The 24,963-nt window shown below is 42.5% G+C and overlaps 9 protein-coding genes across 9 annotated transcripts; 4 read left to right on the top strand and 5 right to left on the bottom strand.

Moving 5' to 3' along the window:
- Positions 1-908: 908 nt before the first annotated feature.
- On the bottom strand, positions 909-1,979 carry EAE97_011487 (uncharacterized protein; the record flags this gene model as incomplete). Its single annotated transcript, XM_038882002.1, has 1 exon — positions 909-1,979. One exon carries the CDS (start codon positions 1,977-1,979, stop codon positions 909-911), a length of 1,071 nt encoding a protein of 356 aa, XP_038727228.1.
- Positions 1,980-2,807: 828 nt separating this feature from the next.
- On the bottom strand, positions 2,808-3,533 carry EAE97_011486 (uncharacterized protein; the record flags this gene model as incomplete). The annotated part of the gene is made up of 3 exons (XM_038882001.1): positions 2,808-3,216; positions 3,284-3,338; positions 3,401-3,533. 3 exons carry the CDS (start codon positions 3,531-3,533, stop codon positions 2,808-2,810), a joined length of 597 nt encoding a protein of 198 aa, XP_038727227.1.
- An 836-nt stretch (positions 3,534-4,369) lies between these two features.
- Positions 4,370-6,640, top strand: EAE97_011485 (uncharacterized protein). The gene is made up of 2 exons (XM_038882000.1): positions 4,370-5,132; positions 5,185-6,640. Exons 1-2 carry the CDS (start codon positions 5,064-5,066, stop codon positions 6,247-6,249), a joined length of 1,134 nt encoding a protein of 377 aa, XP_038727226.1. The 5' UTR covers positions 4,370-5,063; the 3' UTR covers positions 6,250-6,640.
- Positions 6,641-9,646: 3,006 nt separating this feature from the next.
- On the top strand, positions 9,647-11,355 carry EAE97_011484 (uncharacterized protein; the record flags this gene model as incomplete). Its single annotated transcript, XM_038881999.1, has 6 exons — positions 9,647-9,712; positions 9,773-10,046; positions 10,102-10,438; positions 10,506-10,536; positions 10,586-10,945; positions 10,996-11,355. 6 exons carry the CDS (start codon positions 9,647-9,649, stop codon positions 11,353-11,355), a joined length of 1,428 nt encoding a protein of 475 aa, XP_038727225.1.
- Positions 11,356-11,797: 442 nt separating this feature from the next.
- Positions 11,798-13,398, bottom strand: EAE97_011483 (uncharacterized protein; the record flags this gene model as incomplete). The annotated part of the gene is made up of 4 exons (XM_038881998.1): positions 11,798-12,604; positions 12,651-12,665; positions 12,729-12,973; positions 13,020-13,398. 4 exons carry the CDS (start codon positions 13,396-13,398, stop codon positions 11,798-11,800), a joined length of 1,446 nt encoding a protein of 481 aa, XP_038727224.1.
- A 764-nt stretch (positions 13,399-14,162) lies between these two features.
- EAE97_011482 (uncharacterized protein) lies at positions 14,163-15,896 on the bottom strand (the record flags this gene model as incomplete). Its single annotated transcript, XM_038881997.1, has 1 exon — positions 14,163-15,896. One exon carries the CDS (start codon positions 15,894-15,896, stop codon positions 14,163-14,165), a length of 1,734 nt encoding a protein of 577 aa, XP_038727223.1.
- Positions 15,897-18,373: 2,477 nt separating this feature from the next.
- EAE97_011481 (uncharacterized protein) lies at positions 18,374-19,647 on the top strand (the record flags this gene model as incomplete). The annotated part of the gene is made up of 3 exons (XM_038881996.1): positions 18,374-18,725; positions 18,787-19,172; positions 19,234-19,647. The coding sequence occupies 3 exons, from the start codon at positions 18,374-18,376 to the stop codon at positions 19,645-19,647; spliced, it is 1,152 nt and encodes a 383-aa protein (XP_038727222.1).
- A 219-nt stretch (positions 19,648-19,866) lies between these two features.
- On the bottom strand, positions 19,867-22,437 carry EAE97_011480 (uncharacterized protein; the record flags this gene model as incomplete). The annotated part of the gene is made up of 3 exons (XM_038881995.1): positions 19,867-19,901; positions 20,022-21,295; positions 21,341-22,437. 3 exons carry the CDS (start codon positions 22,435-22,437, stop codon positions 19,867-19,869), a joined length of 2,406 nt encoding a protein of 801 aa, XP_038727221.1.
- Positions 22,438-23,633: 1,196 nt separating this feature from the next.
- EAE97_011479 (uncharacterized protein) lies at positions 23,634-24,439 on the top strand (the record flags this gene model as incomplete). The annotated part of the gene is made up of 2 exons (XM_038881994.1): positions 23,634-23,676; positions 23,733-24,439. The coding sequence occupies 2 exons, from the start codon at positions 23,634-23,636 to the stop codon at positions 24,437-24,439; spliced, it is 750 nt and encodes a 249-aa protein (XP_038727220.1).
- Positions 24,440-24,963: the final 524 nt, after the last annotated feature.

Here is a 24,963-nt window from a genome sequence, read left to right as displayed (position 1 = left end):
TCGAGTCAAGAAACAAAGAATGCTTAAACTTCAATGGTTATCTAGAATTCGAATCGCAACTGTCAATATTCCCAATTATCAAACTCCTGATCCATCTCTCCATCCAGCTCTCTATCTATTTCTCCACCTATCTCTTACCCCCCTTCCCTTTCCTAATCTCCCAACCACAACCCCATAAAACCTATTCCCATCCCTCCAATATCCCGCCCACTACTCAGAAGTCAAGTCAGCAAAGCGAGCAACTATCCATCCAACATATCTCATCGCATATATCATACAATCATACATGACCACTTACCTCCCCAGCTATGCGTTCGCTTGCATGGATTTAGTACACGTAAATTTACACTATATCATCTATCTATCTATGATGATACACAAGGAACGATCTGACCGGTTGAGGGGGGCGAGGGGGATATTTGACCCTCTTCACAGTAATCAGGCTCGTGTTTTATAGATTATGTTAACCGTTAACGCATATCAATTTTGTCCAAGACATCTTAGATGGACTGGGGAGTTTTATTATATCATATCATATCATATCATATCATATCACATCGTATCACTTCACATCTCATGGTATTGCATGGTACTGAATGGTATTGTATTGCATTATGTTCATTGGTGATCAGTCTTGACCATGATTTATCGAGTCAATTATGTATTGTATCAAAGGCAACCTCAAGAGAGGAAGAGAGCGGAGGCTTGTTTATAGTATTGTATACATATTTACTTACTTATCAACAAGTAAGTTTTCTTTAGATAGAATGTGGGCTAGAAAAGTATCAAGAAAATCAAAGGAAAGCAAGCAAGCAAGCAGGCAGAGAAGAAACAAAAACCAATTCCAGAATTCAGATGTTCTAACCCACCTATTTCCGATCAAACGATCGCTGCACTTACCTACCTACTCACTCAAAATCCCTCGGATCATAAGGCTCCCAAGCCTCCTCATCTTCATCTTCATCGCCTTGAAAATCCCGCTGGATTTCTCTCTCTCCTATCCCTCCTCTCGCACTTCTAACCCCCCTCATAAACCCCTCCCTCTGCCTCGCAAACTCCAACCTCGCCCTATCCAATCTCTCACTCGCCCTCGGTCTCTCCTCCATCCATTCCCTCAACGGCGTACTAAACTGCGCCATCGCATTATGCGCATCATCCAATAGGATCGTGACACTTTCCTGCATCGCAAGCGCAAGATTGATCGTTTCCTGATCGTCGGATCGGACCGCGCGTTGGAGTTCCTGGAAGGTGAGTTGGACGTTGCGTTCTGCGTTGTGTTTGACGACGTTGGCTTTGTAGGACAGGCGCGCTTGGTTAATGATTCTGGTGTCGAGGGATCGAAGGGTGGAGAGGGCGTTGATGTAAGTTTCTTCGGCGTGTTGCATTGCTGCAGAGGTGCTTGATGAGGGACTGGAAACTGGGGGAGGAGTTGAGCGGAGACGATTTCTTTGAGGGGAATGATGTCTATGGGGTGGTGGTGAGGGGAATCTTCTTGGAGGAGGGGACTGTCTTCTCGATGCTGGTCCTCCGATTGGATAAAGAGGGCGGGGAGGAGTAGGCGTACTGAAATTCCCCGGCACGTCAAGTGGCATGGGTTCAAGCTCCTCTCCGACGTTTCCATCAAGATGATCATCTTCATTCCCACCTCCATAATCCGCCTGAGCTTGCATCATCTGTTCTCTTTCCTCAACAGCTCTATCTCTAACGCGTCTAGCAGCGATATTGATCTGTCTAATCCGATCTCTTGCCGCGTCTCTTGCCCCACCAGTAACATTACGAATTTCCTCGCGACAAATGGGGCAGTTAGTGTGGTCGGCGTCAAGCCAACGTTGAACACATTTTCGATCAAAAATGTGATTGCACGCAGTCTTAACCGGTTCTCCATTCTCTCCACCACCGAGATCGTCTTGACAAATCGCACAAGTGCGTTGGTCTACTGGGAGAGAACTCACATTGACTCTGGTTAGTTGTGGTGGCATCTTGAATAATGTGAAGCGGGGTGTCAAGCAAATAGTTGTGTTGAATTGATAGCTGTAGTGTCTGTGGTTGTAAGTGCTGGTACGTGAGTTAATTTAACTGGACATTGTATCCATTGCACTCGACACTTGACACGTTTCAAAGACATTGTTCTGAACTTGAACTCGACTTATTCTTGGAAATGGTACTTAAATATATGAGTCGCTTCAGAAAGTCTCAATTTCAGGCGGGTATTGAAAGAATGCTAATTTGAAACACTTGAACAACAGCATGGAAGCTAGGTGATAATTCGACAATTTCGACGAATAGAACAAAGAAAATAATTGCCGATCTGTTGTTGTTCATTGAAACAAAGAAATAAACGGCTTCACAAGCACATTGTGGATTGCATTCATTAAATCTTGAAACTTCTGTATTGAGCTAGTCGCTTAGAAATAAGTGACATGCTTTTCAGTGCACAAATATGGTATCTTCTCAAAGAAATCAAATACCAAAACCCCCTTCCAGTGCAATTAGCTGTTGACTTGCTTGTCTGGCAGCTGTGTATGCAGGTTTCCCAAAAGAAGATGAGATGGAAAAACACATCTCCAAGCAAATCCTCTATGCCGGTATAGTAAATATCTCAAAGTTGACAGCATTTCCATGCAAATGCGCACAAGAGATCATTAACAAAAACATCTCAAGCCTTGCCATCTGTATATATCCCCACAACACCGGATCGTGATACCCCATTCCCCAGAATTGCATTTATCATAATGTCGTTGTGCTGCATGAGATCTTTTCAGAAGCTATGAAATTTATTGCATTTGTTGCAAATAAAACTGTGATTGTCAGGTTCGGGCTACTAGATTAGGCGATGGTCCAAAGAGATCGGAAATATCCAAGGCTGGGTCTATGAAACCATTCTGATATTGTTGGAATCCATGACTTGGCCCACCATGTCCATTCATTTGAGGACCAGATGAACTGGAATGACCAGCCAATTGTGCATCATGTTCTCGTAGTAGAGGATCTAACGTAGATTGCATCTCTGGTGATTCTTGATGTTCGAGTTTTAAGGGCATCTGGGGGAGCCGAGGTTCAGTAGTGTAATTTTGCGCACTAGCACCCATCGAATCTGCGAATGGTTCAGACTCAGCATCTAAATCTGGAGATGATGGTTGTAAGGGAGGAGGAGGTTGTTGACGTCGTGGATTTTCGACACGATGGAAAGACTTTTCATGTCGTATGACGACATCCCTAGATAAGAGATCAGTCAACATGATCTTCTGCAACGAACATGATAGTCGCGCAATATTCAACATACTTTCGCGCGTATCTACGACCGCATAGTTTGCAAGGGAATGGTTTTTCCTGGGTATCTAGAGGTTGAACTCATATCAACAAAGGAACTTGCATGACTCGCACGATCGATTGTACTCACGACCACGTTCATGCCTTGAACAATGCTCACTTCTCTTGAATACTCTCTGACATACCGAGCAAGTGTAGATACGTGGCTGCTTCTGGACTCGGTTGGCCCTACTAGTGGTAGCACTATGCTGTCTCGAATTCATAATTCAATCGAGGGTGAGTGAGATAGACGATCGATGACTGTGTAATATCGGAAAGAACTCAGGAAAAGATCGTGAATACCAGATGAAATTAATACCAATCAGACAGGGAAATTGAAGACAAGGGATATATGACAAATGAGTAGTTGTCTCTCAAGGTAAAGCTACGTTGTTGTGTAGTTTGATATGTATCTTGTTGACAGTAGTAGGTAGGTAAGAGTTGAAGGTTAATCGGTATATTTGGAAAGAACGGTTAACCTTAGCGGGGTAGATAAGAGACTAATCCATTTTTGGCAACAAGTATTTTTTTGTGGTTTTTTTACGATGGTACTCTGATCAATTTGGATTCGATGATAATCTGGCGGGGACAAGAAGCACAGCACAGACTTTTCGTATGTGAATCTTTTGTACTTGTATATAAGTTTCCATATTTTCATATTTTCATATTTTATTTATCCACAATTGGTAATAATGACTAAATACACACTTTGATTATACCGGTACATACCGATCCACTTACGCTCCAAAGGAATGGACATCTCGGTTTCCGTATTCTATAATCGCGGCAAGCGCAGTTTCTCGATACTTGGAACACAGTCAAAAACAGTCATAAACACCCAACCATTTTATTGGGCTCTTTTCGGTAGCACTTATCGGACTTTAAATGACCAATCAAATGAGTCATATCCAAAACACGTGCTCACAGACTTCAATAGCATGATACGGTACGATACGTTATCACAGTTATCTACTAGGTATACCTGACTAGTAACCTAGGTAGTTCTACATAATTGAACCCAGCCCAACCAGTTCAATCCATTTCAATGCAGTTCATTTTACCTTAGGGCATTGGCGATAACGAAATGCTGCAAGATTAGTAACCTAGTAGATCATTTCAGCTCGATCTATGATGGGTATTCATAACACCATTCATTCAACCTTTGTGGCTTTCCTTCAGACGGGCGGGCTGGAATTTTAAGGTTTGAAAATACGGCGGCCATACGTCGGCACAGATTTTTATCAGAGCACAATGCACATAATCGCATTGGTTCTGAAATGAGCCATGGGATGATGCCAAGAAATCTTAAAGTCCCTCGAGGTTCCAGGAAATCGGTCGACGACGAGGTAAAAGATCTGATGAATGAAGATTTCAACCTTGGCACTCTCAAAAGAAATTTCTGGCATGTTTCATACCTACGAAAGAAACAAAATAGGGCCTTTCATGCTTTCTGGAAGCACCAAATTTAACAAAGTTCACGACCCCTATTCAGCATCAATTTTCTCATTCTTGGCACTTACGTTTCACGGCGTTGACCCAAATTACAATGAGCATTGGCAAATGCTTCACGATTTCGGACAATTACAAATGATATGCCAAGTGATATTGATAGATAGATCCACCAAGACGGCATGTTCGACGATCCATACCCGTAATTCTTCAGTATAAGTATTTAGCTATGTTCTTTCATTGTCTGTTTTACTTGGCTTGATCTATCTCTATTCATTCTTCTAGAACCTATAAACAAAGCAGTGATGTTTTCTAGAGATATTCTCCCAACTTTGGCGATTGTCACTGGTGCCTTGGCCCAAGAATCAATATATGTAAGTACAGAGTGATGGTAACAGCTATGACCATAAACTAATGAACCCTTAGACCTACACCGCCGATACAATCACTACATTGGACTTGTACAATGTTAGCAATACCTCACCATTTCAAGTCTACAATGGATCTTTCACTTCAATTCTTGGAGACGCGCCAGCGATTAGCAATATCATAAATTCTTCTTTCCCTCAATTCCATGAAGCCGCCATCTTTTTCGATGAATCAACTCTTTTCGTCACGAGTAACCAATATGCCTCCAATACCAGTTCTGCTGCCACTAACAACAAGGCCATCTCCATCACTCGTTTAGACAAATCCGGTGATTCATGGATCGCTACAGTTATTGAGCCAGAAGGAACCCTTACCCTCGCAAACGGAGGAGCAAAATACAACGATGGTCTCGTAATCTGCGACCAAGGATCCATGACCGCACCCGGTGGTCTTGTCTTTATGAATGCTACAGCTCCATATACTGCCAAAACCCTCATCAACAACTACTACGGCGTTGAATTTAACTCGCCCAATGATGTCCACGTGACAAGCGACGGAGCTCTATGGTTCACAGATCCATCATACGGTTCATGGCAAGGAATCCGCCCTCAACCCTTGCTTCCACCTCAGGTCTACCGCTACATGCCAGGTACAAATGACATCCGTGTCGTTGCTGATGGCATCCAAGAACCAAATGGTATCACATTCAGTCCCGATGAGAAAACCGCTTACATTACCGACGGAGCCGGCAATTCCACTGCCCCTACTGCACCAAGAGCTATCTACGCATATGACGTTATAACTCGAGGAGGTGAACCAGCTCTTACCAACAAGAGAATCTTCGCAGTACCACAATCAGGTCTTCCAGATGGAATTAAAACTGATGAGGCAGGAAATGTATATGCAGGATGTGGAGATGGAGTCAATGTCTGGAACGAGGGAGGTGTTTTGCTCGGCAAAATTGCAGTAGCCGGTGGTTCCGCGAACTTTATTCTCGGAAATGAGGGAGATAAAATGCAAGTGTGGTTATTGAACGAGAACAAACTTTGGCAAGCCAGTTTGGGTTTGTATAATGGTGTGGATGGTATTGATTCCGCGATGAATGGCACAGTCAGGAGATAATTTGGGATCTTGTAGTATTGAAAATTGTAGTATTATGGAGGAATGATGGCATGTTTTAAAAGTGTAATTATATAAAATTAGTCGCGAGTGTGGATACTGGGTATATCTACCTAGTATGTATGTTAAGTAGGCAGTTAATATGAACCAAATACCTACTATAATCAAATAAACTTTCCATTTATGCATCTCCTTCATCCCATGCACAACATACCTACATACATGAATCCATCCATCAATCCATCCATCAATCCATGAGCAAAAACACCTCCTCAAATCATCAACCAACCAACCACCCCGCCGTCTCCGGCGCCTCCCGCGCCTCCCAAGTCTCAACCCCCAAGTCTCACGATATTTCCCCTCTTACATTATTTGTGGAGAGAGAGAGAAGAGCAGAAGTGGTCCGGGACGTGGGTAGTGTGGGGTTTCACGCACCAGCATTTATAGTATATCTGGGGGCGGGCATTCCGATCGTAAGGTTACATATTTTATTTTGTTTTGTTTTTCCCAACCCCACCTCCTGTCGATTAGCATCCCACCATCTATCTATCATGTCATTTCATGTCATGTCATTGCTTCGACCCCACCATTATCGGTGGGTGGGTAGGTGGTAGGTGGGTAGGTGATGGAGCTGTAGCTACCCCGCACTTAGCTTCGTTTTCGGGAGGGGGTGGAGGGGGTGGAGGGGGAAGGAATGGAGGGATGGATGGATGGATTCTGGGGACATGATGTATGATATATGATACCCCGCGCTGGTGAGGAATATGAAATCTTTCTTTGATTTGATATCTGTATGTATATATAACGTAGTTTAACACCAAGTGACCTATATCACTGAATGGCCTACTTTAAATATATATAAAATTCGTTTGTATATAATTGTACACTTTTTTATTTATTAATAGAATTTTTTGAAAATTGAATATATAAAATTTAATTATAATAATATTATAAAAATCTAATCTTTTTTTGAAAATTCGAATTAATATAAGAATCATTATTAAAATAGATTTTTTATAATAAAAATCATAACATTTTCAATTTTTTATTAAATATAATAAAAATATTTATAAAAAAAATAGATTTTTAAGAAATTGAATTTTTATTATTATTTTATATTCTTTTATTTTTCAAAAATAATAATTAGTTATTAAAATAGGAATATTCAAAAATAATCAATTTTGGTCTATTTTGAAATAGGCTATTCAATGATATAGACCACTTGGTGTTAAACTACGTTATATATTCCTAAGTTTTTATCCATTTCAAAAACCAACATCCAAGCAAAATAAAGTAGAACAGGGGGAAAAGATGACAAACATATGCTTGATCAGTATATCTAGGTAATTTCGGGGATACTTCAACCATAGATAAATAAATAAAACAGATGCAGATAGGTATCGAATAATCGCGGATGAGCCCACGATTTTCAGTTACGTCGGTACGAGTAGATTTTATATGGAAATTTTGAAAGGATGATTTTGTGTTGATTTTTAAGGAGGGGGTACTCATTTATTCTGACCACCAATGGCCACCAGTGGACTTGCTTTTTGGGGGGGATGGGATGTGGAGATGGATTTGTGAGATATATCACGTGAGGAGCATGAATTGAATGATTGTGATTTGGTATTATATGGAAGAAATGTTGTCGGTATGTTTGCTCCTGTGATCGAATGTATTAAATTAATCGTGTCGTATTTTCATGAATCATGACTGCTGGGAAGTTTATTCTGAGAGTGTGAGTAGGGATGAAAAATGTGGTTTGAGTTGTCTAGATATTGGGGGGAAAATGAGAGAAAGGAATACTGTATGATAGATACATTGATGTGGTAAATATCTAGTTACTGAATATACCTAGTACTCACTCAAATTTAGATAAACGAGATCAGAAATTATGATGTTTATTCGTGTCTGAATATTTAAAATGCTTCGTTTTTACTGGCAAGCGATTATAAATACCTGTATTGATTTGTCATTGCAACGATATTTGATCTACGATATGATTGGGTGTCTTTTAAGATTACTATTGGATTTCAATGATATCATTTGAATACATTGATTTGAGCGGTGATGATGTTACGGTATTCAGTAAATCTAGATTAAGATAGAAAGATCCTGAGAATCTCTAAAACAGCAATCAAGAATAGACAAATTTAGCCTGTCTACTCGAGTATACTACCCCGTCTTAGTTCCACATCGCGAGTAGTTTACTTCTGATGACTTGAAGTTATTTGGAAGGTAGACAGTATTCTATTGTGTATCGCGGATCGAGATATACTCTTTAGCTCCATGTGATAGTTGAGGGAGTGCATAGGGTTTGCAGTGCATCAAATATTACTCGAAGAGCTGTGAGATTCGTATTGCTGGTATTTAATTTTGTTTTGCTGGATTGACAACAACCATGGTGTATCTGAGTCCACTGGTGATGGCTGGATGAGAGGCAGAAGTGCAAGACCTTAAGAGAAGTTTCCGTGTCATTCCCATTTTACAATAACGGAATAAATTATAAAAACTTGTCTCTGGAAATTACCCAGGTCTGTGTAGCATGTATGTAAAATGAAATTCTGCTAGATGAACGCGCTGCGAGAAAACTTTTTCTGTCAAACTGTTGGCCTCCACCGACGGGATATTTTCCTGTCCGGATGGGTGTTCCACTGATCAATATGAAATTTACGAGGCAATAGTGTTTCTACAGATAGCGTTCAGTTCTTGCTTGAAATGCAGCTATAAGGGGAAAGGTTTTGAGTGTTTTCCCTGTCCAGGGCAACAGGAATTTGGCCTGCTGATTTTGCATTCTCGCTCCGGTACTATACCTACAACCAACAATTAATTTTTGAAATGACAAGACGATTGATTGCAAATACACGTCTATCAGCCTCACTTAAATAAAAGCTGACATCCAAAATGAGCAATGCTCGCGAGGTTCGAGTCTTGTCACTAACATATTATGCAGTTGGTATATAACAGATAGTTCTAAAAACCATCAACACAACACCATCCCTAATCGTATGATTTGACTCTGGGACTTAACGCAATTCTTCACCGTTGCGAGGAATTAATCCGCTTGTCTATGTTTAAATTCCTCCGTAGCCTTTATTCGGGTCCCTGTTCAAGGCTGGGAAGTCCTGGTATTTCCTCAGAGGTTTCTGCTAAAGAGGACAAAACGTCGTGGAATCATCGAATGTTTGTATCTATGAAAAAAAGTTCAACACCAACAACATTTACCAAAATGTTGGATGACTGCATGATCTGGTGTCGAACCAACCACGGGGCGGGGAATCTGTCATAATTAAATTGCGGATCAATATAACCACATCATTGAATTCGACAGGATTAAATGCAAGATCTTCCAATTGATAGAAATGCCACCAAGAAATAGTTCTTGCTTGAAATTACGATCATGATTGATCTCGCAGGATCTAATCTGTTTTCGACATTGCTGTTGACTCTTGCAGCCATCAGCTTGGTGCGTCTCCTGAGATTGCTTGACTTTATAAACTCTTATACTGACATATAGATGTGATAGTACCCAGCAGTCACCCTAATATACAATCTCTGTTTCCACCCTTTACGAAAATTTCCAGGCCCGATATTATGGAGATCAAGTCGATTACCATATATTATCTCTCTAGTGCGAGGTAACCTTGTATTAGACCAGATGAAAATTCACGAAATATATGGCGATGTGGTTCGCTTGGCTCCAAATGAGATATCTTTCACGAAGGAAGAAGCCTGGAATGGTGTTTATGTACATCGACCGGGTCATGCAGATCCTACTAAAGATCCTGTATGGCACAAAGGTATAAGTGGTATATCTTGATGTATCGGATTGCTTCTTACTAATGTTGTCTCAAGCACCGGATGAGATGCCCCAGAATATTGTTACGTCCCTTGACCTGGAGAGACATGCTCGATTTCGAAAAGCGCTCAGTACTTCATTTACCGAGACTAGTCTGCGGAATGAAAGTCCTTTGATTGAATCTTTTGTAGACTTACTTATTGATCGCTTAAATGAATTGGTCTTGAGTTTTACATCCGAGGAAAGTAGCACAATCATGGATATCTTTCAATGGGCTAGTTGGTTCACAGTCGATGTCGTTGGTGGACTCGCGCTCGGCGAGTCTTTTGGTTGTTTAGCAATTAGTGAACTTCATCCCTGGGCAAACACCTTGAACAATTTTCTGAAGGAATGGTATATGCAGCGGCCACAAGATGGTATCCATTGATCGAGACAATGGTCTTCAAATTGCTCCCAAAAGGTGTGATGGAGATGCAAAGAAAACACTCCGAGTTCGCAAATGATTGAATCAACAAACGCCTGAATCTGGAAAAGCAAAAGCCGGACTTTGTTGCCTCGTTTATGAAGGATAATGTGGCTTTCCATCAGATTTCTTTGAAGGAAACTCAGTCGAACTTGGCCATTCTATTGGTGGCTGGAACAGACGCAACTGCAACATCGATATCGGGAACGTTACTTTACTTGGTTCAGAACCCAGAAAAATTGAGCAAACTTGTCTCTGAGATTCGAGGGACCTTTTACCGCGAGGCGGATATCAAAATTGCGATACTACATGGTTTTCTATACTTCAATGCGGTAATAAATGAAGGATTGAGACTTGCGAATCCGGTTCCGGGTGGTCTTCCTCGAATTGTTCCCCCAGGTGGTGAAATATACGCCGATACATTCGTGTCAGCAGGAGTAAGTACACTTCATTTAATCCGATACCCCAATGTTACTGACCATCGTAGACAAGTATATCCGTCCGATCCTACGCCATGAGTCGCTCTGAGAAATATTTCTCTTGTCCAAATGAATTTCACCCAGAACGCTGGCTTCCGACAGGAATTCGACCATACGAATTCGAAAATGATCATCTCTCAGTGAGCCAACCTTTCAGCATTGGTCACTCTAACTGTATTTGTAAAAGCTTGGCCTGGGCAGAGATTCGGCTTGTCATTGCTAGGCTTCTGTGGGCATTCGATGTGGCTGAAACTGGGAAGCGACTCGATTGGACAAAGTTGAAGACGTTGATGATTATTCAGAAAGAGCCGATAATGCTCAGCATTAAAATCCGAGAGGGGATTGGTGAACTCAGGAAAGCGGCGTAGTAAAGCTGGACACCTTTGATAGGAGTTTAGTCAGGAAATCTCTTATTCATTCATGTGCTCTTCAACCTCGTCTTACTAATATCTAGTTACTGTTGTAGCATAGTTCAAATGAAAACATGTTGTCTGCATTGCGGACCATGCTAGATATCTTGTATACTGATGTGTGACTACGTAACAAAGCCCTTCGCCCTACAAGATGTTTTAAGAGCGAAAAGCAGCAATTCCAATGCTACAGCAAAAGTCTTTGATCACCATTCACTTTTTCGGCATTAGACGTGCTTTACTTTTCGTTTTTTTTTTGCAGCCCTTCTGTGTTCATCTTAATTCGTGCACTGCTTGGAAATTCTAACTTCGGAGGGAAAAGTTTCTTATTGACTTATATGCTGATCGAATTCACTGGGTAGATAAGGATAACAACTTCTTTCGATAATCACCTAATCTCCTAGAGTGAATAAAAGGCAGTCTCCAAATTTAACAGTCCAACCTGGAGTATTTCATCTATCCACCACATATTCTTCACGTTCTGCAACTCGGACCAGTCAAAGACATCCCGCTTGAGTGTCTCAACTATCCAAGCTTTCTCGTCTTCTATAGTCGCTGCGCAGCCAGCCATAACAAGAGTCCATACTCTTAGACTCTTTACCTTGGTATGCCATATGTCTCCGTCGCTCTCTAGTAATCGACGCAGCTTGGTGATAAAAACGTTGGTAATCACGGGCGCAACGCCGAACCATCTTCTTGTCTGGCCAATAAATAGAAGCCCGCCAATCCTACACAACTCTTCGATATCATGCTTGGGCTCTTTCTGTATAGTCAAAAATCTCGACAAGATCGGATAGACGCACAGACCAGCAAAGTTCTGGTCTCCCCAAAGAAATTGCGCATCTTTCGATAGATTTCTCTTGTCACTTTCGCGAATTATCGTGACTGTGAGAATACTCAACTGCTTCATGATATCGAGAATGTCCACAGAAAGAAAAGATGAGATATCAGAGTGCTCACAGATGTTGACAAAATAAGCTTCGCCCTCAGCTTGATACCTTGGAAGATAAGGATTCGTAAAATATTGAACAGGCGGAGGAGAAAGAGGCACCATATCTAAATCGCTAGACATATTATTCTCGATCCAGAACAAAGAGAGACGAATCGGTGGGATATTTTCGATACTTGACAGTCCGCCTCGCAAGCCCAATATTCTATAGAAGCCAGCCTGGTGGATCTTCCACCTCTTCGGATTGGAGAGAAGATGCTAATAGACTTAGTAGATGCTTTCTAAAGATCGCGGAACGACTTACGTCGTGACACATGAACTATACTGAGTTAGTATCATGGAAATGAATGGAAAAAATGGTATATCATAATAAAAAACGCACGCCAAGTATAGCCCCCAGGATTCCGTCTGAATGTTCTACACTAAAGTTTGCTAATCTTCGATTCACGGATCTGACAGCTGAAAGATGATACGTCATCGATTCACGATCCTCAACTCGATTACCTTTAAGAGCGTTAAGGTGTAGGGCAGCGTTAGCCAACATCAAGTGCATTGCCGCGGAATCGTTTGTACCAAGCGGAAACCAGAAGTCTCTGAATGGCTGGAAGCATTGTGCTGGATCCCAGACTGGACGAGAGTTAACAATTAAATTGACCAACCTGGGAAAGCTTACTGTGATACACCAGCTCATGCTCTTGGGCATCCATCTTGACTGGCCATGCCTGAAAGGGATTCACACGGCCATTCCCCAATAAAACCATTGAATTCGTTTGCAAACCCATTAGAGCTTCGCTTCCTACTTCTGCTTCTGTGTCTATCTCCTTCCCATTCGCGTGTGGGATGGATGTCTGCAGTGGAGACGCACCAACACAAGAATTTGACGCAATTTTCTTCAGACCATTTGCCCTTTTCGGTCGATTTTGTTTCATGAATGGACGCATCACATGTTTTCGTACTAGGGTCCTCGTCTCCTGTTTCCCTTTTGCCGAATCAAAAGGAGTCGAGGTTATGAAAGTGTATTTTCCATCTTCGGGAAGAGTATTGGTCACCATATTTTCCTGATTTCAGGACGCCTCAAATTTACAATGTTTGCGTATACACACTCACCCGGTGGGTAAAGCTACTGTGAATTTATAGTCTTCGGCAGCTGCAACATCGCACATCAGATTCGAGGCTGAGATTACGCCAGGACGTTTCAATTTTTTAGCTATAAAACATGATAATGGCGATGCAGGACATTTTTGGAAGGTGCTGACATTGATCGGATCGATTACAAATCTAATCTAACTGCTTTAAGGCAATGGCACCCTGCTTTTAAGGTAGGATTAATGTGGATATGTGCCAAGACCTTTGTGTTCGTTGCCAATCGACATCAGACCTTGAACCGTTGCGTGCACTGTGATCAGAGACTCGTGCCTTTTTTTATATTTTTAGCAAGATCAACGATTTTGCAGGATCGAAGAGACCAACATTATGTGAGAACTAAGTTCTCTTATATGTTGGGCAATCAAAATGATCGTACGGAGTTAATATAATGAGTTCGAAAGGTCTGTGGTGGGGCAGACAAACTTCTGGACCCGTTTGCCGAGTTGCAACGAGCCCACCGATGATAAGCTTTCATCTATCTTGTGGTTACAGCGTATTCATTCCTACAATATAAGGGCTTTGATTTTCAAACCTCAAGACGGAAGACATGTAGTGTCTCTCTTTAATGACCTTTCCCCGAAAATTGCACCGAAATATTCATGAGCTACAAATCCAACTGAGCACAGAAGACTATTGTAGAGAACCTATGTACCAAAACCGAAATCGTTGCTCAAGCAACCTGCCCTTTCGACTGGCGAATGCCAATAACCTTGATGTCCCGCCACAATAAGACCGCCGCTAAACCGATAACCCAGACAACGGTACCAGCAATCAACAATCCTCTCTGCGCATCGCTATAGGCGTGCTGAATTGCAAGGCGCTCAGTCGTTCCTGGTGGGAACGACAACTGTGTCGGCAAGGACTCATATATTAGGAGTAGATCTGCTTGATCTATATCGGGAAGATTTGCAGAAAGCTTGTTGGGCAATATACCCTGCCAGATAGCAGCAGAAATGGTTAGACCAATAGCTGAACCAATGTTTCCAAACAGGCCCAGCACAGCCAGGCTGACGGCGAAATATTGCTGCTCTGCGGCGGCAGCCATGATGGCGATCTCGGTACAGATGACCAAGACTCCCTCTGCAAACGAAATAAAGATCATGCACATGACGATATACCCAATTTCCTGGTCAGGTTGACGAAAGTAAATGAGGAGCGACATGCCAAGGATCGTCAGAGGAACACCAAAATAAAGTGCAATGGGTTTGTAACGTCCAGTAAAGCTGATGACACCGCCAGTGGCGAGTGCGAGCAGTACACCGCCAACAGTGTACGTCTGCATGACATAGCTGGCCTCGGTAATACTCAGGTTGTTCACAACTTGTAGAAAAGAAGCAAAGTAGCTGGCCCAGCAGGAGTAACTGATGAAGAGCGTAAAGGAGAGGAGGCAAGCACCAAAGACTGTACGGTCCTTGAGGAGAGACCATGGAATGAATGATATAGTGGCGAAGAACTTTTCCCATATGGCGAAAGCGACGATTAATACGACTCCAAAGACTAGGAAGCAGATGATAAGTGAAGATCCCCACCCTTTTGCCTCAATAGTGTAAAGGTTGAATGGCAATAGAAAGAACGCGACGCCAGCAGATACTAGAATGAGACCAATGGCATCAAACTCGCGGCAGTAGTAAGTAGCAGACTGCCAATTAGTGCGTCCACTATCATTCTTTTGTATGATCTCCAGCTTCTTAGCTTTCAAAAATTGCCATATGAAAAGGCCAGAAAGCGGAAAGGTCACAAGCGGAACAAGAATGGCGAAGGCTCCGTAAGCCCAGCGCCAGCCAGGTCCATTCAAAAGGTCTGTTGATATCGGCCCACTTAGCCAGCAAGTGATCAGATTTGGGGAGCTGACAAATGCCTGCATCAGACCTCGATGCCGGATTGAGGATGTATCTGCGACGAAGACACTCAGACTGTATCCTATACCATTTATTCCAACTGTGTAGAAGACTTGAGATGCTGCGTACGCCTCGACATTGTTACAACTGGCCGACATGGCAAGGCCAACGGTGCACATCACTGCGCAAAGAATATATCCCTGAGGACGACCAAAGATATCCAGAACCTTCGCAATGCTTAGATTGGTCACTCCGCCAATAACAGCGCTCAATATGCTTGTAGTAGGCGTAAGGGAGTGCAAAGCGAAGTCCGACGTGATGTATGGAAGGAGAGAGCCACTGACGCCAGACACCAAACCTTGAACAAAGTTGGTGATCCAGATGAGAATGTAAGCAACGACGAGCCAAGTCCTCGACCATGTCATAGTCACGGCCTCAATTTCCTGGACGCCTTGTTGTAATGTAGTGTCAACATGTTCCTCGTAGGAATTAACGTCAATGGCACTTTGGCCAATCTCAAGCCTTTTAAGGTCCACCTCAGTACATGCTTCATTTTGGGATGTCATGATCGTCTTCTGTGAAAGCTTTCAGAGACTTTTTATGCTTGAACGACGAGCGGTCTGAGGCCGAATCAAGAAGCAGACGAAAAGTCCTGATGAGTCAAGTTGAGCAACAAACAGAGCTATTGCTTCTTTAATTCCGAATTTGTGGGAAGATATAGAGATATCTCATGGTAGCGATGCAGAAGCTTGTTAGCTTGCACACTCATGATTATACTTGCGCTAATATGCTCAATTTCTGTACAGGGGCTTTCAGGCGGGGATTACTATCTGATGATGAATACAACAGTGGGTGGGTGAACTTTGCATTTCCGTCAATTTTTTCAAAGCGTATTTAAAACACAGCAACGATACAACTCTTCAACGAGTTCAGATTCTAAAGCTAGGTAACTTAGCAAAGTCAATGCCCGAGTTAATACTGGATTTCCGAAGATTCTCACGTTGCAGTTGCCGATTACTTGTCATGGGAAGAGGCACGCTGGAGATAATTCGTGCTACCTGATAAAATCGACTGGAATTTGAGGCATGAGCAAGTTTGAGGAACTTAGTCAGTACAAGTTCGAATTAGCCGCTCCTTGGCAGCTAATGAGATGTCTTTCCCTCTCTGTGCCCCACATGAGCTGTTAAAATGCCGCCTGTACGGTCAAGATGGATAGAAAGCAATGAATTCTTTTGCTACAGTTTACGTGTTTATTCTATCTAAGACGACGAATTGACGTTCGTCTCGGTCGCTGTTTTTCACAAAGCCGTGATGACTTGGCAGAAATGGGGTTTTGGACAAAATTTTCAAAGACTCTAGCTCTTCGAAGGCAACAAAGGTTTCCCAATCCCAGCCATTCCCGATAGAGAGGCAATTGTTTAACTCTCCACTCTGCTAGATATCTGCCTTGAAGTGGTTGATTCTTTTTGCGACTCAAAAGGTAGGCTTGCTTAATTTCTCCTGGCTCACATCACGATTCAGAGATCAGTGGCAGTGAGCGTGCTTCGTGCCTAGTGTCTTCGCGCTCGATGGAACAATGTATCGTTGCCCGTAGGAAAGAACAATCGTATCATTACTTTTTTCTTCGGAAACTGAACAGATGGGTTTGACGAGGTGTCTAATACACAAGAGTTACAGGAAAATTAGTAAGTTTCGAGAAGCCTCTTGACTAGACTCAATCCTCATCACTAATGATGCGGTCAATCCATCGCCAGTTAATCTTGAGCGGTAAGGCAAAGTTGTACGATATAAAGTGAAATTTCATAGGGATTCATCTCATTTGCTGACTGCTTTTTGATTCAATGGACGACAGCTAAATCGTTCACGACTTTGTGAATAATTTCCTTGCTATATTTGGAGACTGTTCAGATCCGAGTAGTGAAGTTTAAGCACAGGATTTACCAATGTTTGATCGATCTTCGAAAGTAAATGCAAAGCCAGTGATAATGATGTCTTGTATGGTTCAAAAGAGATAAATACTTGTATTTCAGTGCAAATAGAAAACGCCATGTTATCAAATTTTGTGCATCCATTTACAAAAAATAAGTTTTTGAATTTGTAATCGTGAAATACCCCACCGGGTTACATTTCCCGGGTGGCTCGCGAAAGTGTAACTCGGGCCATGCGGGAACCCGCATGACGGTACTCGGTTCATTTCGTGATTCCTGTGACATTTTCCGCGACGTTCAATTGCCAAACCTGATTTGCAGATATGAAAAGCCTGTGAAATCATGGTTCCGTATTGGTGGCTTTACGGCAGTACCCGAGCCTACAAGCCGAGGGGTAGAGTGAGTGGACCGATGACAGATTTGGCGTCTGGATATATTTAGATCATCACATCCAATTCATCGAATCAATTGAAATTACATTCAAAGCATACGATCTTGACATGACTCAAGATCCACCTTCTCGAGCTCTCTGAGCATCCGAAAAGTTGGAAGCTCGAGCCAACAATGTCGCATTGAGCTTGAGGTTGACCGGCGATGTACGGGATCTTGAATATTCATTTCGACAGATATCGAGCTACATCATAAGGTCCCAAAATACTACTTTGATATCCACTTCAACATTTTTGAGCGTAAACTCAATTAAACTTAGCAATGATCGCTGCGATCGTGGGAAGTCATTGGTTTGACTTCTATGCGGCTGTGGAATTTCAAAAACTGTTACCTAGAGTTCGTCTATGAAGAAGTTTTCAAGGCTGTTACTTACCGTGATGGAGCGTTTTGATAGCTACCCCAAGTGAGGCTGTTTCCAGTTCTGAAATATATAATAGATATGCTCGAGAAGTGTTTGACAGACATTAATTTCCACATCACGCTTCTACTCTTGTTCTTGTGTATTGAACAGGATCAATTATACAGTCAATCCGTACGAACTATTTTCACAGAGACACATTATTAGCCATAGGGGCCGGCTTGGAATACAAATCGAATCGTTTGTTCTGTGTCAAGGTACTATCATGCGGTTCAAAAAGTCTTCCGGTATGGAGAAGTATTCCACGATGTCATCTACCACTAATCCTTGCATCACGGTGGTTTGCAACGAAATTCTGGATATTGTCTTTGATTACGCCCTCAATAAATTCGATGACACCAAAGATCGACATAGCGCGGGGAAGCCCAAGTTTTTGGCAGTCATCGAGAAGTTCGTCAGCAGTGGAACACCGGTGGATATGTGCCTTCCAGCATTTCCCTTCAAGTCATCAAACAAGGTACATAAGGTCTTCGGCATTCTACCTGACAAAGCCGAAGAGATTGCTCTTGATAGACTGAACACAATGTGTTTGCGTATTGAAGAAGTCTATCAGCCTGGAGCCAAGTGCACAATAATTTCAGATGGACTTGTTTATAATGGTTTGCCTATCCCGTATTACCTACTGATCTTAACCCAAACTGTTGGCTAATTAAAACCCAGATTTACTGTGTATATCGGATCGCGATACATGGGCATACGGAGAGGCCTTGCGTGCAATGTCTATCAATAAAGGTTTCGATCACATCAGCTTTTCTAGAATCCAAGACTTTGTCAATTTCCCATTGCCAGAAAAGCTAGATGAGATCACTTACGTTGCCAATGCCACCAACTTTCGTCTATCTATGATCAATAGATGGGGTAAAAACGATATCAGTATTGAAGATGAGATCGCGAACAACCCGGACACGAAAATGACTTATCTCGGATATCGAAGATTCCTCGAGTCGGATTTACGATATATTTTCCCCCTTGGCAAAGGTCGAAGTAATACCAATTACAAGAAAAACGTGAAATACCTCGCTAAGCAGATGTTGATTCGAGGATATGTAAGTCAAGATACAATCAAGACCCAGGCTTCCACTCACTTTGCTAAATTTTTGAAAACAGGCTTTTGCGGGAGCGGTCAAATATGCTTTTCCCAACCATCTACGTCTTTCTATCCACCAGTCAACAGGTGATCATAAGATTTCTATGAGTTTGCTTAATACAAAAACGGGGTTTACAACCCCTTGGCATTGTAGCGTTGCTCTAATGGCAGACGGGGAGTGGATAAGCGCTCCAATGGGGGACTTTAAGGAAAATGAGAACTTGGAAGTTGTCTACGAAGATGGTCGTCCTAGCTACTTCAGGGAGAGAAAACACGCTGTCGAGCACCAGGTGGATGATACGAAATCATCACCAACTTTGAGAACGTCGAAGGGCTTTGAAGAGAACTCTTCCAGGTTCATTGACAACAAAAACGCTGCTTCAGAGAAATTCCAGCAACGATCGTCTGTAGTAGTATCCATATTAGCCATTTGATATACGGATGAAGACAAGACAGAAGTATTTTAGTTGGACCTGGCTTGTTTGATCAGTCATTTGTTTGAGATCATTTCAAATTATCTTTATTGAGAGATAGGAAGAACACAGTATCTCAGACTAATGCTTGACCCTATCATTGTGGCGAAGAGGAAATAGATGCTTGTAGTAGTGAGAACTAGCGGTAGTTATCTAGATACATGGAACAATTCCATAAAGCTATTCAGGCAATGGAATACGCATTTTGCTGCGGCCTATCCAATCAGTATTTAGCCACACCTCCACAACAGCAACCAAAACTTGTATCTATTCCATCCATCCATGATCCGTAAATTATGTAACAAATGACTCTCTAGTCCATCCAAACCACTTACCTAATCGTTTTCCCCACGCCTGCAACATAGATTGTTCAATCTTCGCAGTGGGATGTGGCTTGTGGAACACTATCCTACCACCATCAACAGTATTAAGAAATGTAACACAAGAGCCGCCAGACTCCATTGCTGCAAATCCGGCGTCGTCCATGGCTGAAACAAAAGTTCTCCAATCCAATGGCTTGGCAGCGTACTCTTCAACCGTATTGGGGAACATACGCGAAAGAATTGGTAGATTCAGCGACTTGATATGAACGGTTTTGTGTGGATTTTCTCGAGAAGGATCATCTTCGCTTTCCACACCGGGAGCTTCTGATTGACTGGAAGTCTGCTGCTCAGGTCTCGTCTTCGTCTTCTCCTTCGAACGGTTAGAAACGTTCGAGGTTGAAAGATCTTCGATAGCATAAGTCAAATCCCAGTTGGTATCGACGGTGGTCGGTTGTTGTACTGGCTTTTTGGATTGAAGAATACTTTCTCTTTGTAGTTTTAGCGCGAGAAGATGCTCTGGAGCCCTGTCGTAGGACAACATAGTCATGTCGTGTTCGTAGTCCTTTTCGGTCGAGAACTTATGTTTCTTGAGTATGCTAGCATGAATTGTTCGCACGTGGGCCCACAAGTCTGACGTGTTATCTCTGGCCTCATCTGCTTTACTTAACCAAGCTCCATCTTTTTTACCTTTGGGAAACGGTGTCAATTCAATAATCTTGAGAAGCTCTGCTAAACGCTCGGTTCCTTGTGATCTTTCTTCGTCTGGGACCCCTCTCCAAGCTAAGCGCCCTCGGCCTTCTATCCGAGCGGTGTCTATGTCTGTAGCTTTAAATAGAGGTCTGTGTTGTCTTACTGCGGCGAGTAACTCGTAGGTAGTTGCGAATTCGTATAATATCTCGAGTATCTGTGGTTCAAGTCGTTGTTTGTCCTGCGCCGTTGTCGTGTCCTTATTTAGCCAATCAGTTAAAAATCCGAGTAACATCGAAGCGTCATAATTATTCGGTTCTTCAGGATCTGCAGTTATCTGAACTATGCACCAGTGAAGATGATCACCGTAGAACATTGCTTTGCTTGTGGGAAATTTATCAGTGTTCAATTTAGCACGGACAGCATTGCCTGTATCAAGAATCTTGTAATCTTCAGAAAATCTTCTGAAACTCGGGAGACAGTCGCCGAGCTTTTTAAGTCGTTGAAGTAGAAGATTGATCAACAATAACTCTAGGCAAGCAAGAGCCATGCTGTATTTCCTTGGCAAGTCTTCACCACAGTTGATGTTATCCCGGAACCTATTGCGTTAAGCCTGAGCATGTTCAAACTCGTTGACAACCCACGACCATCTCTGCACGGTGGTGAATGCTTTGTAACATAGCATCCAAGAAGAGTGGGGAAGAAATCTATCACCAGTGCCCTTAGATAGCCATCCTTGTCTCGCCAATTTAGCAAGATATTGCAAATAAACTGGATCGGTTTGAAGAACCCACAGATGATCTTCAGCCTCATGGAAAGCTGCTTTTGAAATATTGAGAAGTCGATCAAGATCGAAGATAGGCGCCATGAAAGTTTGATCACTGAAGTTAGACCACGCGATAGAGCTGGAAGCGCCACGAAAATCACTGTCGACAAGCATGTGCCATTTGCTTGAGGAGCTTTCTGTATCAGCACCTAGAAGAAGATCTTCGACTGTACCTCGGAGTGTTTTGAGTATAATGGACTGGACCTCTAGAATTAGTCTTCCACGAGGAAAGCTGATGATGTCCATTTGATGGACCTTCGTGGTATTCCATGGTGTAATATCACCGTAATTTGATCCATAAATGACCACACAGCAATCTGCATACTCCGTGCGAAGTGCTCCGGTCACCCAGCTTGTTGTCATTGAATGGTTATCGAATGCAACCCATTGTTCGGGAGAATATTTTGTGCGCGCGTGCAAAAGTGCCAATAACTTGTATGAATCGTCTCTCAATGTTTCAAGATTAAGCCAAGGAACCAACAGAGCCTCTCGGAACTCTCGCATCGGTTGCCAGGTGATATCTGCATGATCGTAGTGGTCGTGGACGAAGTTCCACTTTGTAGGGAATATGCGAAAAAAAGCTGTCTGTAAGGTTTTGGTGCGTTTGTCGCGAGACTTCTTTCTCCAGCGATTGATGATCATGTTACCATGAGCGGCAACCATGCGGTGAAGATATTTCACATCATCTTCGATAGCATCTGCGTACGACTTCGCGATCGTCTTGGCCTCGTGAACGTTCAATGCTTCGGCATAAGCCATACGGTCCATGGGCTGCTGGTCAAGAATGCGGTATTGAGCGTCGCACTCTGTGGACTTAGAACTGCAGATACCTATGGGTGGACCGTAAAAATCAACATGTTCGTCGAGCTCCAGATTATATGCCGTAGCAGAACGCACAGGTTTTGCTGTCGACATGTCTGGGTGACTTTATAGGCGATTTTCTGGATTCCGGGCTTAGATCAGATCTTTTTGTAAGGTTGAATTTGATGTGATTTGAAGAAAACGGCAAGTAACAGTGTGACCTAACGAAGACAAATGTGGAAGATATATCCAAGAACCAAAATTCTCAGGACTTCCATGACATGTTGTGGTAAAGCTTTGGAACATTCCAAGGGAAAAAATGTTTGAAGAGTATAAAGCAGATTGCAATAGATGAGTGAGTGAATACCAAGCGGCAAATGAAGGTGGCTATGCTTGAAAATAATACAGCAGAATTGAATGTCAAAAGAAATCTAGCAATTTGATTTACCTACCCTGCGCCTACAAAACAGTGAATAGGGATGAGTGTCATCTCAAATATATCCTGATTGAAACATATATCAGATTATTCGAGAATCATTTCGATCTGCTTGATGGATTGGACGAGAAAGTAGATACAGGCTGATATTTACTGGCTACTCTGCCTATGACCATACTTACGTGCATATTCATGAAACGGTCATTCCATGCCATTGATATATCATCTCGACAATCAATGTTTTTGGAATCAAGGAAATAGATCTGTGAAGAAGAATGAGATGAGATGCATTTTGATGTAGTCAATTCTTTAGAACAACCAACAAGGCCTTCAGAATCAGGAGGAATTGGACATCGACAATTGCTTGGCCTGGAAATCATCCAAGGAATTCATAAGGGCTTGATTAATCATGCCGATCTGGAGCTGTTGGTATTATGTCTCTTTTAGACTACAGCCAAAAGGGAAGGTGGGGTAAGCAGTCAGATACCTTTGTTAGCTGCAACTTCCCACAAGCGAGAATTTATCTACAGTATCCACGGATTGCGCCATTTATTATGTGCCGAAACATCTATGAATTAGATATGTAATCGAGAACCCATATTCGAAGTTAATAATGCCTTTAAGATATCTTCAACTCGAATCCTAGCATCGTACCGCTTGCATTGTCGTTGAATTGAAGTAATAGTTTAAGGCAAATGGAGTTCCTAGTGAGGCGATTGAGATGGGGAAAGGACCAGGGGGCAGAGTGTGCAAAATGTATAAAATGCCCTTCTTTCCTGACCTAGGTATCATTTTTTTTTTGAAACAAAGATCAACAGTCGCATTCGGGAACATTTTTTGGAATTCACAGTTCAAAAGTTAAACACAGTTCACAATGTCTAACATAAAGACATACCTCATAACTGGCGCAAATCGAGGTTTGCATTATCTAAACATAGCTGCAACAATTCTTCAAATCTGACTATTTTAACAGGACTCAGTCGTAGCCTTCTAGAAGCTCTGGCTCGACGACAAAACACCACCGTTATAGCTGGCGTTCGAGACCTTTCGTCCACGAGCTCGAAATCTCTCTCTGATATCTCTACAGCCACCGGTAGTCGCATCATTCCGGTTGCAATCTCCAGCATCGATGACTTGTCTCCTTCTCAAGCTGTCGAAACACTACAAGCGACTCACAGTGTTACATCTATCGACGTAGTCATCGCTAATGCAGGCATATCACAATACTACGGCAGGGTCTCCGAGACCCCCCTATCCGAAGTACGCGATCATTTCGAGGTAAATACAATCGGAGTTCTAACTCTCTATCAAGCTACTCTTCCCCTTCTGTTGAAGTCTCCAACTCCAGTTTTCGTAGCCTTGTCGACAGCTGTCACGAGTATCGGTGCTATTGGGGATATACCAATTCCAGCTACTGCGTACGGAATGAGTAAAGTGGCATTGATTTATATGGTTCGAAAGATCCATTTCGAGAATGAAAAGCTTACAGCCTTTGTTTTGACTCCAGGGTGGGTGCAAACGGAAATGGGAAACACACGAGCGGCAGCCATGGGGTTGGAGAGTGCGCCGGTAAAAATGGAGGACAGTATTAAAGGAATGCTGGAGAAGATTGATAATGCAACAAGGGAAGAAACATCGGGAACTCTGCAATCGTTCGATGAAAAAAAACACCCTTGGTAGACAAACAAATGTCAACCGGGGGGTTTCTATGCCAAAAGTGTTTCGTCGAATCAGTACAGCTTAATTCTATCATTTCTGCTTCACGTTTGTTAGATGGTGTCACTGCATACTTTGGAGTGGACTGAAACTCACAGATTTGTCCCACTAGTGGGTGCATGGATTGACGAGACACTTCTCAATTTCCATTTTTTTAACGGATTCATTCTTGAAGTATTCAATATCTGAGTTTATATTTTGATTGTCCCATTTTTACTGAATAGTTGTGACAGTTCCTAAGATAGACGAATAAAACATCAAAAGGTATTCGCGAGTCAATCTTTTGTAGTGACCTGTCAGTCCTTACGCCCACTGTGAGCCCTCATTAAAGCATCATGCAGCACTCTCTACTTTTCCCTCTCAAAGCTGGAATCTCGTCCTTATTGTGAGTTCCCTAAAATGGTAAACTCGGGAAATTTGACGACCCCCTTGATGCGGCAAACGTATCACACAGAAAGGTGCCACCAGCGCCAGGCCAGATTTATATG

Source organism: Botrytis byssoidea (genome assembly GCF_014898295.1).
Source record: "Botrytis byssoidea strain MUCL 94 chromosome Unknown BBYS_037, whole genome shotgun sequence".
NCBI lineage: Eukaryota > Fungi > Ascomycota > Leotiomycetes > Helotiales > Sclerotiniaceae > Botrytis > Botrytis byssoidea.
This window is presented reverse-complemented; position numbering and strand designations above follow the sequence as displayed.